Below are 14,457 nucleotides of genomic sequence, written 5' to 3' on the forward strand. Positions count from 1 at the left end.
CGGTGGTTTTTACAAAGCTCTGACTCCTGAATCATGGGCGCAGAGGAGCGGCTCAGCTTCCTTTGTTCAAAAGAGGAAGGCCATTGGCCCTTGTGGCTGTGGAAAAGCTCGACAATGGGACCTAACGGCTCAAAACCTAAAGCCTGAATGTGACCTAAAGGCTCAGGGACCAGAAGGCAAATACAAAGAACCCCCATTGGTTACTTGTTTCAAAATCTCATGATTTTTACGCTGCTCTTGGGCCTGGCTCATGAGTTTTGATCATTTGGGGCTGGCAACACTGGCTCAGCCACTCTCATGCTGACATCGTTACCCCAACGAGCACCACTGCCAGGCTCTAATTAGCATGGCCAGGCCACATGTTTGGTGATGGGTCTGTCCCGTGGCCAGCCTTGCTCAGGGGTGCAGGTTAGACGAGGCTGCCCTCGACTCAGGTTTTCCCAGGAGCGCCCAATGCTGTGGTAGCTGCCCTGGGGCTCCCTTCATGCGCCAGCTGGAGGATGGGGGCGGGAGACTTTAGTTTTGGGCCCCGCCCCTGTCATAGGCCCCGCCCCCGGCCACAGACCCCGCCCCTCTGGCACGCAGGCCCCACCCCTGCCAGAGGCCGCGCCCCTCGGCAATACAGCTGCTCCTCCCTCTCCGTTGATGGCCCCGCCCACTGCCACACGCCCCGCCCCCTGGCACGCAGCCTCCCGTATTGATCTCGTCGGTGTGGGCGGGGCCGGAAGTATCCGGTTCGCTTCCGGGGCACTGCGTCACAGGTCCATCCTCCCGGCATGAGGGTTACGTCAGGACGCAGGAATCGTCACCGGATTTCCGGGCCGGTGACCTCGGGTCGGAGAAGTTCCGGGCCGGGCGCGGAGCAGGAAGTGCCAGGTAACGCCCCCCCCCCCCAGCCGGGACCTGCCCAGCCGTCCCTGGGGCTCGTGACCTGTGACCCCTGACCTCAGCGCCCCGGACTCCTGGGTCCCTGGCGCCGCCTGTGGGGCTGGGGGGGGAGAAGGGCTCAGATGCTCCCCTGCCCAGGCGGGGTCGGCCTGCGGAACTCCCCGCTGCAGCGCGCCGCGGCCGGCAATAGGGAGTCCGGCGGCCGGGCCGTTTACACTGACAAGGCGCGAATCTGAGGAGGAAACCCACACAGCTGTGCAGGGCCCTTGGCTTGCCCAGTCGCTGCCCTGGGGGCATGGCAGCCTAGATGCACTCCCCAGAGAGGGCAGTTCTGTATCTGGAACAAAAAAAACGAGGAGTCCTTGTGGCACCCTAGAGACTAACAAATGTATTTGGGCGTAAGCTTTGGTGGGCCAAAATCCACTTCATCAGATGCATGAAGTGAAAAATACAGGAGCAGATATAAATACGTGAAAGGATGCCGGTGCTTTACCCAGTGTTAAGTCAGTCTAATGAGATAAATCAATGAACAGCAGGGTACCAAGGGAGGAGAAGTAACTTTTGAAGTGGTTGGTGAGTGGCCCATTACAGGCAGTGGACAAGAAGGTGTGAGTAACAGTAGGAGGAAATTAGTATTGGGGAAATTAAGTTTAGGTTTTGTAATGACCCAACCACTCCCAGTCTTTATTCAGGCCTAATCTGATGGTATCTAGTTTGCAAATTAATTCCAGTTCTGCAGCTTCACATTGGAGTCTGTTTTTGAATTTTGTTTGTTGAAGAATTGCCACTTTGAGGTCTGTTACTGAGTGACCAGAGAGGTTGAAGTGTTCTCCTACTGGTTTTTGAATGTTATGATTCCTGACGTCAGATTTGTGTCCATTTATTCTGTTGCGTAGAGACTGTCTGGTTTGGCCAATGTACATGGCAGAGGGGCATTGCTGGCACATGATGGCATATATCATGTTCAGTTCAGGATGGTCTCAGGTCATCTTACAGAGATGGTTGCTTAATACAAGTAATTCAGTGTTGCTTTGGGCTGTTTGTTTAAAAGGGGTTGGCCTTTAAAACCTGTTGCTATGATTTGATTAGGCCAAATGTCTAAATATTTACAGTTTGTTTCCGGATCAGCTGCATTGAGTCCTAATCCCAGCTCACTGAGGGGAGTGGGAGCCAGGAGATCAAGACTCGCTGTGTGAGCTTGGGCCAGTCACTCCGTCTCAGCATCCCACCTGTTAAATGGGGCGCCAGCCTCTGCCCCACAGGAGAATGAGGAAGGTAAACCTAATGTTTGTGAAGCGCTCCGAAACTTCTGTGCTGGAGATGCAGTAGTTGCTTGTTGGCAGCAACACTTTGCAAGAGCACCCACCGCTTACCTGCAACATTTCCCCTGGGAATACTTCCCCTGGTGTGAAATGTCCACTCAGTAACAGAAACGTAGCTTCTGCATTAGAGCAACATTTATGACATTGTGCTGTCACAGCCTCCGCTTATTTGCATCCGTTTTTTGTGGCAAACCCAGACAAAATGCCAAGCAGTTTCTCACCGAAAGAAAAAGTACAGATTATCCACGACTGTGGCGCTCTGGGGGCTCTGCAAAGCCAAGTGGGAGTTGCCCAGGTTGGCTGTATGTGGAATGTGGAAGCAGAAGGATAAGCACGAAGACAGACAGTCAAATAGCAGCTGGAAGCGTGGGCATGAAGGGAAACGCGGCTGCTGTCGACTAGTCTCGTTATATGGTTCTACCTGCTGGACCCGCAATCGAGGAAAACCCCCTTCAGCTTGCTGCTTCCCTGGGGTTGAATGATCTTAAGGCAAGTGACAGTTTACCAGATGGAAGAAATGCTTCAATGTTGCTTACAAAAACGGGCATGGTGAGAAACAGCCAGCGGACAAACCAGCAGGGGCAGTGTGAAAAACTTCCTCACATTTTCCAAGCTGATGTCTCCAATGCTGATTAAACGGGACTTTATTTCAAAGGGCTCTGCCAGAGGACAGGTCGAGGAGGAGGGAAAGCTTTAAAGGACACAGGGGAACTGTGCTCGTTGGTGCCAATGTGGATGGGAGTGACCCCCCCTGAACAACGTTCCCCTTCCAGTCAACATGGAAAAAGAGGACTTACCTGCTGGCGATGAGGATTTGCTCCCGTTCGGAGAGCTGCCCGATGTGGAATTACCGAGCTGCAGCTGCTGCAAGGCCAGAGAAACACGCTTGTGTTGATGAAACATATTCTAATCCAGGGAGTGAGGACGAGCGATTTTGATGAAGTTCCACGTCCGACAAACGCCGAGCGGTTGAAGGCTTTGCACACGCTCTGGCACTTTTCCCGGGTAGCGGGACTTGGTGACAGGGTCTGCAGGACATGGGGTCCCATCTTCAAAACAAAACTGGGTTTGTTAATTTGCTTCTGCTGCTTCTCAATATTCTTTCAGCCGAAGTGAGTGAGTTTGCCCGTGCTTAATTAATGTACAAGTTGATCCTCACTGTATAAATAGAAAACACTGTGATGTGGAATAATACTTTTAGGTTGGCTGGTTATTTATTTATTTGCTTAGCAGATGTCCTTATCAGTGACTTACAATGTGTACAAAGTATCCCAGTTAAGTGCAAGTACAAAAAATGTTTACAAGAGCAAAAGGCTGTTTGTCATGGTTGATGTTTGATCTTAAAACAAAAATAAAACTTGATACTTTTATAACATTAACTCAGTATTGCTTTCTTGATACAATATGATAGGCCACATGAAGGACAGGAGGTGTACTACAGTATTACTGTAGCAGCAATAATAAATACATTGCATTGTTACAACGCTAGATTTAGTGTGTACGGTAGCTGTTTTACGGATCAGAAAAAGCAGGCTGTCTCTGGTCAGATGACACTCCCCATAACAGCATCAGCTGCTTAGAAGCAACATAGCAAAAGGTCACCAATAAGTTGCTGCTAACAAGTGTTTACTGTACAAGTATCTAAGCAGCTATAAGCTCAGGACTTCTGGGTTCTGATCATAGCTCTGAGGCTCTTAATAATCCCAAGGGCTGTGTCAATGTGGTGACCTTAGTTCACCCTCCTCCTGGTGTCCCTACCAGCCAGGAAGTCACTGACACTGTCTGCACCATTTCTACTCCCCCACCTGAGTCACACCTGTCTTTGCTGACTCTCCAGTCTGGTCCTCAGCTTCTCAGGTGACTCTTCTTCAGGGACTGAATGGAGGGGGTAGGGAGGAGAATAGAGTAGTGTTTGAGCTCTACCAGGCCCTGCCCCCTCTCTTCACCCCAGACTTGTTTGTATTGGCATGTACCACTCCAAGCCTGCAGTTCTCTCGCATCTAGATCACACACTGCCCCCGCCTCTTCCTGCGGGCTCTCAGGGTTGCACTAAACGCTCTGCTTTTTTCTTTTCTCCCCCTGCAGCAGGAATTGTGGCGTTGGCATGGCTCGCATTACCCTGGAGGACCTCAATGGATTGGACGATGAATCCCTCGATGAAGATGAGGAGCCAATGGATGGGGAAGAACAGAACAGGCTGTTCTCTCATTGGGAAACAGTGGCCAGCACCCATCAAGTGACTCTTCCTCAAGGTGAGAGCAAGGCTGGGTTCCTTCCCCACCCCCACAATTAGAAATTCCAATGCCACCTGCAGCCTCTGTGTGGCCCATTCCTGGCTGCTCCACTGGGAGGAGCTGACCCTCCAAGGGCAGTGCTCCAAGCCCAGTGGCCCAGGAAGTATGACACTAGCAGTTCCTTTATCGGGCTTAGCAACACTGACAGGGTTTCTATGGCCCGAGAGACTAGCATGCATGCAAGGAGCTGAGTCAGGTCCTTCGTTTCAGCAGGTCTAGAACCTGGGGCTCTGGGAGCCCCAAGTCTCGGATACTCCCTTGTCACCACCAAGGGAGACAGATGAAGCAGCACCTCCCTAATCTTGGCAGGTCAGGCCCCCCAGGAAGTCCTATCAGACGCCCAAGGCCTGGGTTGCCCAGTTGGCTTGCACCCATTATTTCAGCCAGGAAGTGACCCGGGGTGGGTTGTCCAAGCAGCTGTTACAAACCGGGATGTGGGCGGTCTTGGCTCATGGTCTGAGCATGAGTCAAGCCAAGAGTCAGCATTGGAGTCGGGTCAGAGCTGGAACCAGTGGTCAGGAGTGATGGTGTAGGGGCAGGAACCAGAGAAGGGTGAGGTTCGGGCACAGAGCAGCACAAAGGCAGGACCTGGGAGCAGGGACGGAGGCGAGACAGGGAGCAGAGCAGGAACAGGGCTGGATGCAGATTGAAGGAGACAGGTAAGGAGCGGGGTCCGAGCAACTGTGTAAAGTCTCTCTTGCTGGTGCATCGGATCCCATTCCTTGCCTGTCTCCTGCGATCGGCATCTGTCCTGCTCCCATCCCGTTCCAAGTTCCTGCCTCACTCTAGCTTTGTTCCTGATCCTTGTGCCATCTCTGGTCCTGCCCCTACACCTTGCTTCTGTCCCTTGGCCTGACTCTGTGTTGGTTACGTCGACTGTTACTGGCTTCCAGGTGCCGTTCCACAATGCCCCACACTGACAGGCCAATCGCCGCAAGCGCTTCGGGTGAGGGCGCACACCACTGACACAAGGAGCGAAGTGTAGACGTGCATGAGCACTGTAATTACTGTGGCGGCTGTATGTCCATGGAAGTTAGGTCGACTTAATTTTGGAGCATAGACATACCCTGAGGGTGAGTCAGAGCTGAGCGTGCAGCGTCTCCCACGAGAGCCCCTCAAGGAAATGATTCAGTCGTCTGCCTTTCTCTCAGTGGGGAGAGCAGGGGCCAGAGCAGACCTGTTCAGCTGATTCCTATTAAACCACTGGCTCCTTGGTGAAATAAGTGACACAGCCTGCCCAGTAACCCCTCGGCAAACGGACGCTTGGGGCCCAATTCAGAGGGGCCGATGTCCGTCACCCACATATGGAGGGGACGGCAGGGCCAACAGAGTGTGAAGGCACCCTGCCCACATGTGCTTTATCAACCTGCCTTCCCGCCAGGTAACTTGCTGAGCGTGTGCCCACTGACCTCTGGCTTTGACCGTTGAGCTCTGGTTAGTACAGCCAGTGTAAACAGCCATTCTAAGGCGTAAGAATAAAGGCAAAACCAGCTGTCGGACTCTTGATCTGAAACGCGCTTCTGTGCCACGGAGCATGGTCGTGGACCATGGAGGGGAGCGCTCTGCTAATGCTGTGCGTGGCTACAGCTAAGATACGCAGAGCAGTGATAGCTGGGCCCTGTTGGCCCAACGGTCTCGCATTACAGTGGCAGATCGTGCTGACTGTGTGCTAGGCGCTCTGCAGACCGATCTGGAGCCAGGATTCCTTCCCCAGGGCTGCCAGTCTAAACAGACTGGGGGGGCGCATGCCCTGGGAGCAGCTGCAGCAGGCTAGTCCTGTATGTCGGCGATAGTCATTCCTCCGGGTACGCCCTTCTCGGGGCGGGAGAGCCCTAGGGAGCACCTCTGAGCAGGTGTGTTTTTCAGAAGTGCCTGGATCCAGCATCGGGTTACCACAGAATGGTGCGAGGGGGCGAGCAAGCTGCGCTGCTAAGGGAACAGGCCGGCCCGTTTCCTGGGCTGGGGATGTGCCCAGTCGCAGCCAGGGTGCAGCACGGACACACTTCCCAGTATTTGGTATTCGGGCTGCGTGGTCCCTGATGCTCTGAACTGTGCGTTTCTCCCCGCCCTGCTCGCCGTCCGGGCCCGTTTTCTCCTGTCTGTTTGGTTTTGCAGAGATGGCGGGTCCCATCGTGCAGATGACGCAGCACAGCCAGGTGCGTGAGCCGGTGCCCTATGTCACCCTGCTGCAGCATGAGAAGGTGAGGACCCTTCCTCTGGGCACAGGCAGATTTCACACCCGCAGCCCGTGTCCTGGGAAGTGTGTGGGGCCCTGTGTCTCCGTACAGTGGGTCCCCGGCCTTGCAAACAACCACAGCCTAGATCCTGTCCCTGCCCTGGTCCTGCGCCCTCGTCTCCAGCCCAGGCCCCCCAGGATCCATAATGCCCCACTAGTGCTTTGCTTCAATACAATTGGGGGATCTCACCCCGAGCGACGTCAGCGATTCCCACCCAGGCGCTGGTGTGGACAGCTCTCGCCTCTTGCAGAAGTGGAGTTACCATGGCGACGGCAGAACTCTCTTCACCAGACATGCACAGCCCTGCCCATCTGTCATGTAGCCCTGCCCGTCATGTACCCTAACGATGTCCGATCACAGAGTGAGAGAAGGTTCCTGCTCCGCAGAGCTCCGGGTCTAACAGAAGCCAAGACAGAGCAAGTGTGCGAACAGACAGGAAGAGGGGGAGGGAGATGCTGTGAACGGGGTAAGATCATCCTGTCACCTAGGCTGCTGGGGCGGGACTGGAGGAGCCCAGCTCAGGTAAGGGCACCTTGGCATTCACTCCCTGGCCCATTGGGTCACCTGGTGTTTTAGCCTCTGCCTCTTCCTGTCTCTGTCTGGTGTATGCGAGGGGTGTGTTCTTCACACGTTCCCTCTGTCCTGCTCCGGGTAGAGTCTCTCCAGTCCTGTGGCGCCTGGTGTCCCGCTGGCCTGAGTCCCCTGAGCACGGCTGCAGGAGTTCTCTTCCTTTCCATGCCCCAGCCCCGGCCGTCTGGCACATGCCCAGGGTCACGTCATTTCTGTTATTCCTGCCCAAAGACGACAGGCCCACCCTCCTCCTCCCCCCATCCTCTTATTGTTCACTAGCATCGTATGGGGAGTGTTGGGCAAGCCACCCAGCCCTGTTCTAGCCCCAGTAGGTGCTCACTCTGCTCCCCTCGTCAGCCGAGACCCTTCCAGCAACCTGCTGACCTCCAGCATTGCCTCTGTGCCCGCCTGGGCTTCTCTTTCCGGCTCCTCCCCTGTGCTCCATGCAGGAGAGTGCTGCGTAGTCTCTAGAAGTCAGTGTCGCTTCTGGGGGCTTTCCTGTGTGGGTTGCTTGCTAGCTTCCTGACTCCCGCGGAGAGCCCTGGCCTTCAGGCCAGCCAGCCTGCCCTCCCTCCCCCCAGAGCAGGGCTCTGCAAGGGGAGCAGTGACCCCAGCCACCCTCCAGCTCCTTATGACCACTGAGGGCACAGCAGGCTGGGATCATGCTCTGTCCTTGGTGCTTCCCTGCTGGTGTCCTGTTGGGCTGGCCTGGTTTGGGTCTGTCAGCTTCTCCAGCCCTGCAGAGGTGGGAAGGCTGCCTAAGGCCTTGCTGATCAGGGAGGCTGTTTAGGCCTAGTAACTAGGTCCTAGCTCGTGTAAGTCCAGCAGCACGTGTAGAGCCGCTAGCCCCAGCGGCTCCATGCCTAGCAAGTGTGCACCAAGGCCCCCAGACTTGCCAGGGTCACGAGTCAGTGCCAGGGGTCTGGCACCGTGGAGAACCCCTAGTTAGAGTGGCCCTGGGCTCGACCCATGGGGCACTGAGGACCTCCAGAGGAGCCAGCACTGCTGACTGCTTCAGTTAACTCCCCCTCAGCCGTACTCTCCTGGACAGAGTTCTGATCTCTTCCAGGCCCCACAGCTCGCAGCCAGGCGTGCTCCATCGATAACCGAGGCGAGGGGGAACATCTGCTGGCCTGCAGTAACCTCCGCAAGTGTAAAGAGAACACCAAGAGCTTCACCCTACAGACACAGCCGTGCCCTACTGCCCTTCTCTGGCTTCATTCCGGAGCCCTCACACCCCGTAAGGCTGTCATCATGGTCCTCCCGAGCACCCTCATGTGGCCTGAGGTCACACTTCAGTGGCCTGGCTCAGTTACTTCTTAAAGAAACTCCACCCAGGCTTTTCTATCCACTAATGCCCCTTCACTGAGGTCTGGTGACGTGACATTGACAAGTAAACGCCAAGTCTTCCCCCCCTCCCCCCAGCCTTACACTAGGCACAGCGCCTCTGCCCTGGGTGCTGTCTGCTGCTGGCGAAGATGCCAGGCCTGGCCTGCCTGCCTGGCCTCCTCCCCAACAGAAAACCCCAGCTGGAAGGGTTCTTCTATGAGCCACATGCCCACGCTTGCCAGCTGGGTTCTCCCTTACCCCTGCTCTTTATAGGGGGAACCGACTGATCCTCGCTCACCTGTGCCACCTAGAGTTGGCTGACTCCAGGCCTCTGCCTCTGAATTGGGCAAGGCCCCCTCTTCCAGCAGCCCTGCCTCAGTGCCCCTGCCCATAGGCCCAAGGGAACCCAGCAGGAGTTAACCCTTTCAAGGGTTCCATTGGCATAATGACCCCAGAACCCCTCTAGCCTGACCGAGTCAGGGGCCAAGGGCCTGGCACTGTTAAGTCTGGAGATCCAAGCGCCAAGGTGATTCTGTGCCCAGTGTAAGTAGCATTGAAGTCTGTCCACATCAACCAAGCACGGTGCCAATGGCCATGCCCCGTCAGCTGGCAGAAGTTGCTGACCAGAGTGGCACAGTGCCCACCATGAGCAGCACTGGGATCTCTAGGGCACTGGGGCCCAAAGCTGACCTAGAGCGCTCCTCGTCCCAGCAGGTCTCTCTAGTCCTCATGCAGGCCAGCTGCACGGTCGAGCCCTTGCTGGTCGCCGAGTGCCCCACACAGCTGACAGACCCTGCACTGCCTCCTCACGCAAGGTGGAATCCTGCCGTTCTCCCACACTGAGTCCGGGCCCAGGGTTTGGGTCCTGCCATCCTTCCTGGGGCGGGGCTGTGACCAGTAGTGTGTGTTCCCCACAGCAGGACCGGAGCCTCCCCAGGGACAAGGGCCATCACCCAATGAGTGTCTGTGTGCAGATCTCCTTACCTGCCTTATCCCTGAGGTTCACTCTGCCCCCCAGCAGCCCCTGCCTCCCTCCCCTGGTCTGTTCTTTGGTTCAGTTTCTATGTTCAGTTTGTGCAGAAGCCCTAGCCAGAGTGGGCGTGGGCCCCTGGCCCCTCCAGGCCGGCTAGCCGCCAAGGAGCCAGCACTGCTGCGCTTTCAGTGCCCGGCTCTGCGTGGTTCGGCTGAGCTCGGTGCTGTTGAGTGCTAATTGATTCTCGCCATTCTGGCTGTATGGCGGCATGGGCTTTGAGTTCTCTACCGCGTTTCCTAGTGACCGTACTGACCCTCAGCCTAGCGCTTCTGAGGCAGGTTTTCCCCTCGACCAGGATCTGCTCCACCAGGGTCCTGTTCTGGAAGGTCCATCTGACTCCTGTAGCTCTCTGCGCTCCTGACCTCCTGCTGCAGCTAGCGTCTGTTTCTGAGCCAGGAAGGGGGTGGCAGTGGCTCTGGCTTGGGGTGGGCGGCTTGTCACAGTGCCCAGGCTAGCTACACCTCTCCCAGCACCCGGTCTCTCCGGGCGGCCGGCTGCCCTCTCCCTCTGGTCGGGGAAACGTTGGTTTCTCTCTCGCACGGGGCTGACGCCCAGCCCTGAATCAATGGTGGGCACCGTAGCAGGTCTGACTGAGCCCGGTCCTGCAGGTCGTTCCCTCCAGGCAAGGCCCGTGGGAACTAGTGAGCAGCAGCTCCCTGAAAGCATTTCCGAGCAAACTGATCCTAACCACTGAAGCATGTGGCCTGCAGCACTAGTTCTTCCCGGCACTGCCAGGCCCAGCCTGCTGCCTGCTCGCCACAGCCTCCCCTCCACAAGCGGGGCTCCGCTGGCGCTCGAGTTCCCCGCCGGGCAAGACAACGTTTGCAGCACCTTGGAGATGAGAGCAGGAGCTGTGACACTGCCAGCTGCCCCATTGGCTTTGCAGGGTGTGCCGGGAAGCCATTGCTTTGCCTTCCATTGAGTGGGGTCACCTCTTCCTGACCCTGGCGTGTAGGACAGCAGTGGGCTTGCCCGGTGGTGTGTCCCCCCCCCCCCCCCCGCAGTGCAGCCAGGGGGAGGCTGAGGCTGCAGTGTATCTAGGAAGAGCTGCTGGAGGCAGCTGAATGCCAAGGGTGTCCTGTATCACAGGGTCCCCCCTACGCCCGGCTATAGCGTCTCCTGTCTGTCTAGAACAGGGACTGGAAATGGGTAGGAAGCCCAGTGCAGCATGCAGAGCGTGTGTCCAGGTAACTTTTACACCCCAGATTACCCCCAGCCTGACCCCTTACAAGCCCCGTGTCCTCCGGCAGCGGGACTCCTCAGCTTCAAGGCCCAGGCTCCGGGGTGTGCCACTCCATTGCTTGCATTTGGCCACACGCGGCTGGGATGTGTCCCCCATCTTTTTGCCAACAGTACTAGCGGCCCGACAAGCTTTCTGCCCCCGCCTGGCAACTGGCAGTGGGGGGTGGGCAGTGACCGTAGGGGTGGGGTGTTGTCAGCAGGCAGCCTCCTGCCCTGTTCTGGGCTCTGACCAGCTTCTCTCCCTGCCTGTCTCAGTGTGAGGAGCGCCTGTACCCAGCGGGGAAATGGGCCTGCGTCACCAAGGGGGAGCCGATGTACGAACAGAGCATCTCCATGGGCTTCATGAAACTCATGCGCTACATCTGCAAGGAGAACTCCACAGGTGTGTGCTGGCAGGTGAGGGGCGGGGGGGCTGGCTCCGCCCCTCGGGCGCCCTCTCACTGCCCGCCTGTGCCTGCCTCCCTGCAGGCCGCTACCTGGGCATGACGGTGCCTGTGGTGAACGAGATCCGCCTGAGTGAGGAGGGCACTGAGTTGCTGCGGGACGTCACCACTACCTATTACCTCCCAGGGGAGTTCCAGCCCGACCCCCCTCTCCCCACGGACCCTGACATCCGCATTGTGGAGAGACAGCCGCTCCGCGTCCTGACCAGGTGAGCCCCTGCCATTGCTGCAGGCCGGGGGAGGGGGAGGGGAAGGGAACGTTTCCTGAGCCCAAGGGGGGAGGAAACATCTCTGAGGGGAGGGGAGCGTCGGTGGCTCTGCGGGGGAGGATAGGTGGCACACTGGGGGCAGGGAGCTTGCCAGCTGACTGTTCTCCGGTGGCTGTGGCCACTCCCTTTGTTACAGGGTTTTCTACGGGGTGACGTCGGAAGAGACGATCCTCCGGGAGATCCGCCTTCTCTGGGAGCTGCTGGGCTCCACAGACACCGTGCTGCGGGAAAGCTACATGGTGGCTGCCTACGAGAACCCCAGCGTCCCTCAGCGGCGCAATGAGCTGTGGTTCATCCGGCGGGCAGAATGAGTGCAGCGCAGCCCCGTGCTGGCCCCACTTTCGATGGCAGTTCTGGCTGAAGGAGATGAATGCACAGCCTGACGCACTGGGCGCCGTAGAGCTGCGCTGGACCCGAAGAGGAGACCTGCTCCACGCCCAGCCCCGGGAAAACCAGCATGTGCCAAATGGCTGGCCGGGGTCCATCTCACGCCTGCAGGGGGCAGTGTGCCATCGTGCACTGAGTGTGGCTGGGCACATGGGGGCCGGCTGGCCAGGCCGGGTGCTTGTGCCAGGGTGCCGGCCTGGGCTCGAGGTGTCAGGCCTGACTTGAGTTTGCAGTGCTGGGCCAGGCACCTGTGTGTGGCTGTGGTTGAAAAGGTCTCTTGGGCGATGGCTGGGGGGGGCACTGAGCATTCCTCTGTGTCTTGCCTGCTGAGGGAGGGTCTGTGCTGCAGCCAGTGGGGAGCCCTTGCCCTGCTCAGAGCAGGGCTGTGTGTGTGCATGCCCAGGAACAGAGACTGGTGGTGCCCACAAGCAAAGCTGGGATCCTGTAGGACTCTCCTTCGTATCAGCCCAGCTGTGTGCCCGTGGCGGGCAGCCCCTTCCTGTTGGTCAGCGCCCGCCACGCTGCTACTGCGCCTGTGGCCACCAGGTGTTAGTCCGGCCCTTGGCCCTGGGCTGAGCAGAGGGGCAGCAGCAGGGTCGCTGTGTGTTGTGTTGTGCATTGATTGGTTGGTTTCACACTCATACGTGGTGCTGGGAGAGGCTGGCAGCGCGAACCTGAAATAAATCCAGCTCAAACCACTGTGTGTGGCAGCTGATTGGCTGGGGGCGGCCACGCTGGGCCCAGACAAGGGCCCGGGCAGCTTATTGACCCCTCGTGGACACAGTGCACCTGACGCTGGGCTCCATGGCCCTGTTAGCTGGGCCCTGCCCAGGTTCTGAACCCACGCCCCCGCTGGAGCCAGCTGCTAGTACTGACGCCAGCCTGGCACAGCCTGAGCGCAGGGGGTCACCGCAGCTGTTGCTAAGGATGGGCCTGGCTGGTCCCACCAGCTTCAGAACCTCCTGGACTATGGCTGGAGGGACTGGGTGGACCCCACAGCCTTCAGCCAGTGTGTGGGGCTGTCCAGCCCATGCGTCCAAGAGGTGAGGTCAGCCTGGGCTCTTGCTTGCCTTGAGTAGGCTTGGTGGGAGGGTGCTCGCTGCCTGCTCCTTGTCCTTGGCATCCCTGCCCCAGGAGTCTCCCCGCTAACCCTGACACACCACCTGAGCTGGCCACATGACATCCAACCGTGTGGCAAATGCAGCAGGGGCTTAGTGGGAGTCAAAATCGGGACTTACTGCCAGGATGAGTTGGCTGAATTCAGCGGAAGGGCTAGATGCAGGGGAAACCAGCCAGCGCCCCACGGCGCCGGGGGGGCCCGGACAGGACATGAGGAGCTCAGTCTGTTGGCTAACCGAAGAGACAGTTACGGGTGACTTGATCACAGTCTGTAAGTACCTGCAGCGGGACCAGAGCGCTGAGCAGGGTTTATACGAGCTGAAGCTAGGCCCATTCAGATGTTTGAGAGCAGGGAAGAACTTCCCACCGGGATCCGTTGCCGGTGGGATTCACCATCAGCCTGGCCTGTTTCTCTAAAACTCTGCTCTAGTTCAGGCAGGAGTTCAGCTCGGGAAGGCCGATGGCTGACCCCAGTGGGCCCGTCTGGCCCTGGGATCCATGAGCCTGGTCCGGAGCCAATGCAGAGAATCTCGTGGGGTGGAGCCTCCCTGCTCCCACAGGCACTGGAAGGGGGCCCCAGCTCTTGCGAGGCTGAGATAGGCAAGCCCCTGGTCAATATGTCAGTCTGGAATGACTTCTCCCTGCAGCCACTAGCTGTCCAAGTGTCATGCCAAGGGCTCTCCGGACTAGTCTGCCTGCGTTGTGCTGTACGCCGGCCACGTATCGTATGTACAGACTCGCTCGGTTTGCAAGTCAAGCACTCAGAAGTGAGGAAATGCCAGTATTAAGTTCCCTGTGCACCCTTAACTCGGCCCCTTTGGGCACCTGCATGACTGTCTTTATTTGCATGCTCATGTGCTGTCTTTTCCACAGGGCTTTGTCCCCTTCAGTGCACAGGATGGACGGGTGGCACTCACCTAGCGAGCAGCCAGTCTCATTGGGCCCTGTGTGACCCGGCCACTATTCAACCCCTGCACTGAAGCCAGAATGATTCATTTCCTTATGAGCTTTTCTAGGATGCACATCGCTGAAACACAGCAATTCCATTCTGTGGAATCGTACTGACCCCCCGTGGGTCACCAGCAGGGCTTGGGCCCTTTAGATCCACCCCACTGACCTCGGCCACTTGAGATAATAGTCACTGCAACAGTAGTAGGTTGTCATCCTCCATGCGGACCAGCACTAGTGGGGGATTAGAACACTTTTGCTGGTGGGTTTCACAGACACTTGCTGACAGCAGAGGCCTGGTGAGACTCAAGGATTAGGAGGGGAGTGGTCTCTAGTGAGCACAGCTTGTACCTTTCCACCCACCCTCACCCCAAAG

At 57.6% G+C, this 14,457-nt stretch overlaps 1 protein-coding gene across 4 annotated transcripts; it reads left to right on the forward strand.

Annotated features, from left to right (window-relative positions):
• The first annotated feature begins 778 nt into the window (after nt 1–778).
• Nucleotides 779–12,713, forward strand: LOC128834653 (heme-binding protein 1-like). Of its 4 annotated transcripts, none has more exons than XM_054023605.1 (6): nt 779–876; nt 4,296–4,462; nt 6,620–6,705; nt 11,171–11,297; nt 11,384–11,567; nt 11,764–12,713. In XM_054023605.1, the coding sequence occupies exons 2-6, from the start codon at nt 4,315–4,317 to the stop codon at nt 11,936–11,938; spliced, it is 720 nt and encodes a 239-aa protein (XP_053879580.1). In that variant the 5' UTR covers nt 779–876; nt 4,296–4,314; the 3' UTR covers nt 11,939–12,713. The 4 variants fall into 4 exon arrangements, with proteins under 4 accessions (XP_053879580.1, XP_053879578.1, XP_053879579.1 ...); XM_054023603.1 differs by lacking the exon at nt 779–876 and adding an exon at nt 2,176–3,322; XM_054023604.1 differs by lacking the exon at nt 779–876 and adding an exon at nt 3,158–3,276.
• Nucleotides 12,714–14,457: the final 1,744 nt, after the last annotated feature.

Source organism: Malaclemys terrapin, chromosome 3, assembly GCF_027887155.1.
Source record: "Malaclemys terrapin pileata isolate rMalTer1 chromosome 3, rMalTer1.hap1, whole genome shotgun sequence".
Lineage (NCBI taxonomy): Eukaryota > Metazoa > Chordata > Testudines > Emydidae > Malaclemys > Malaclemys terrapin.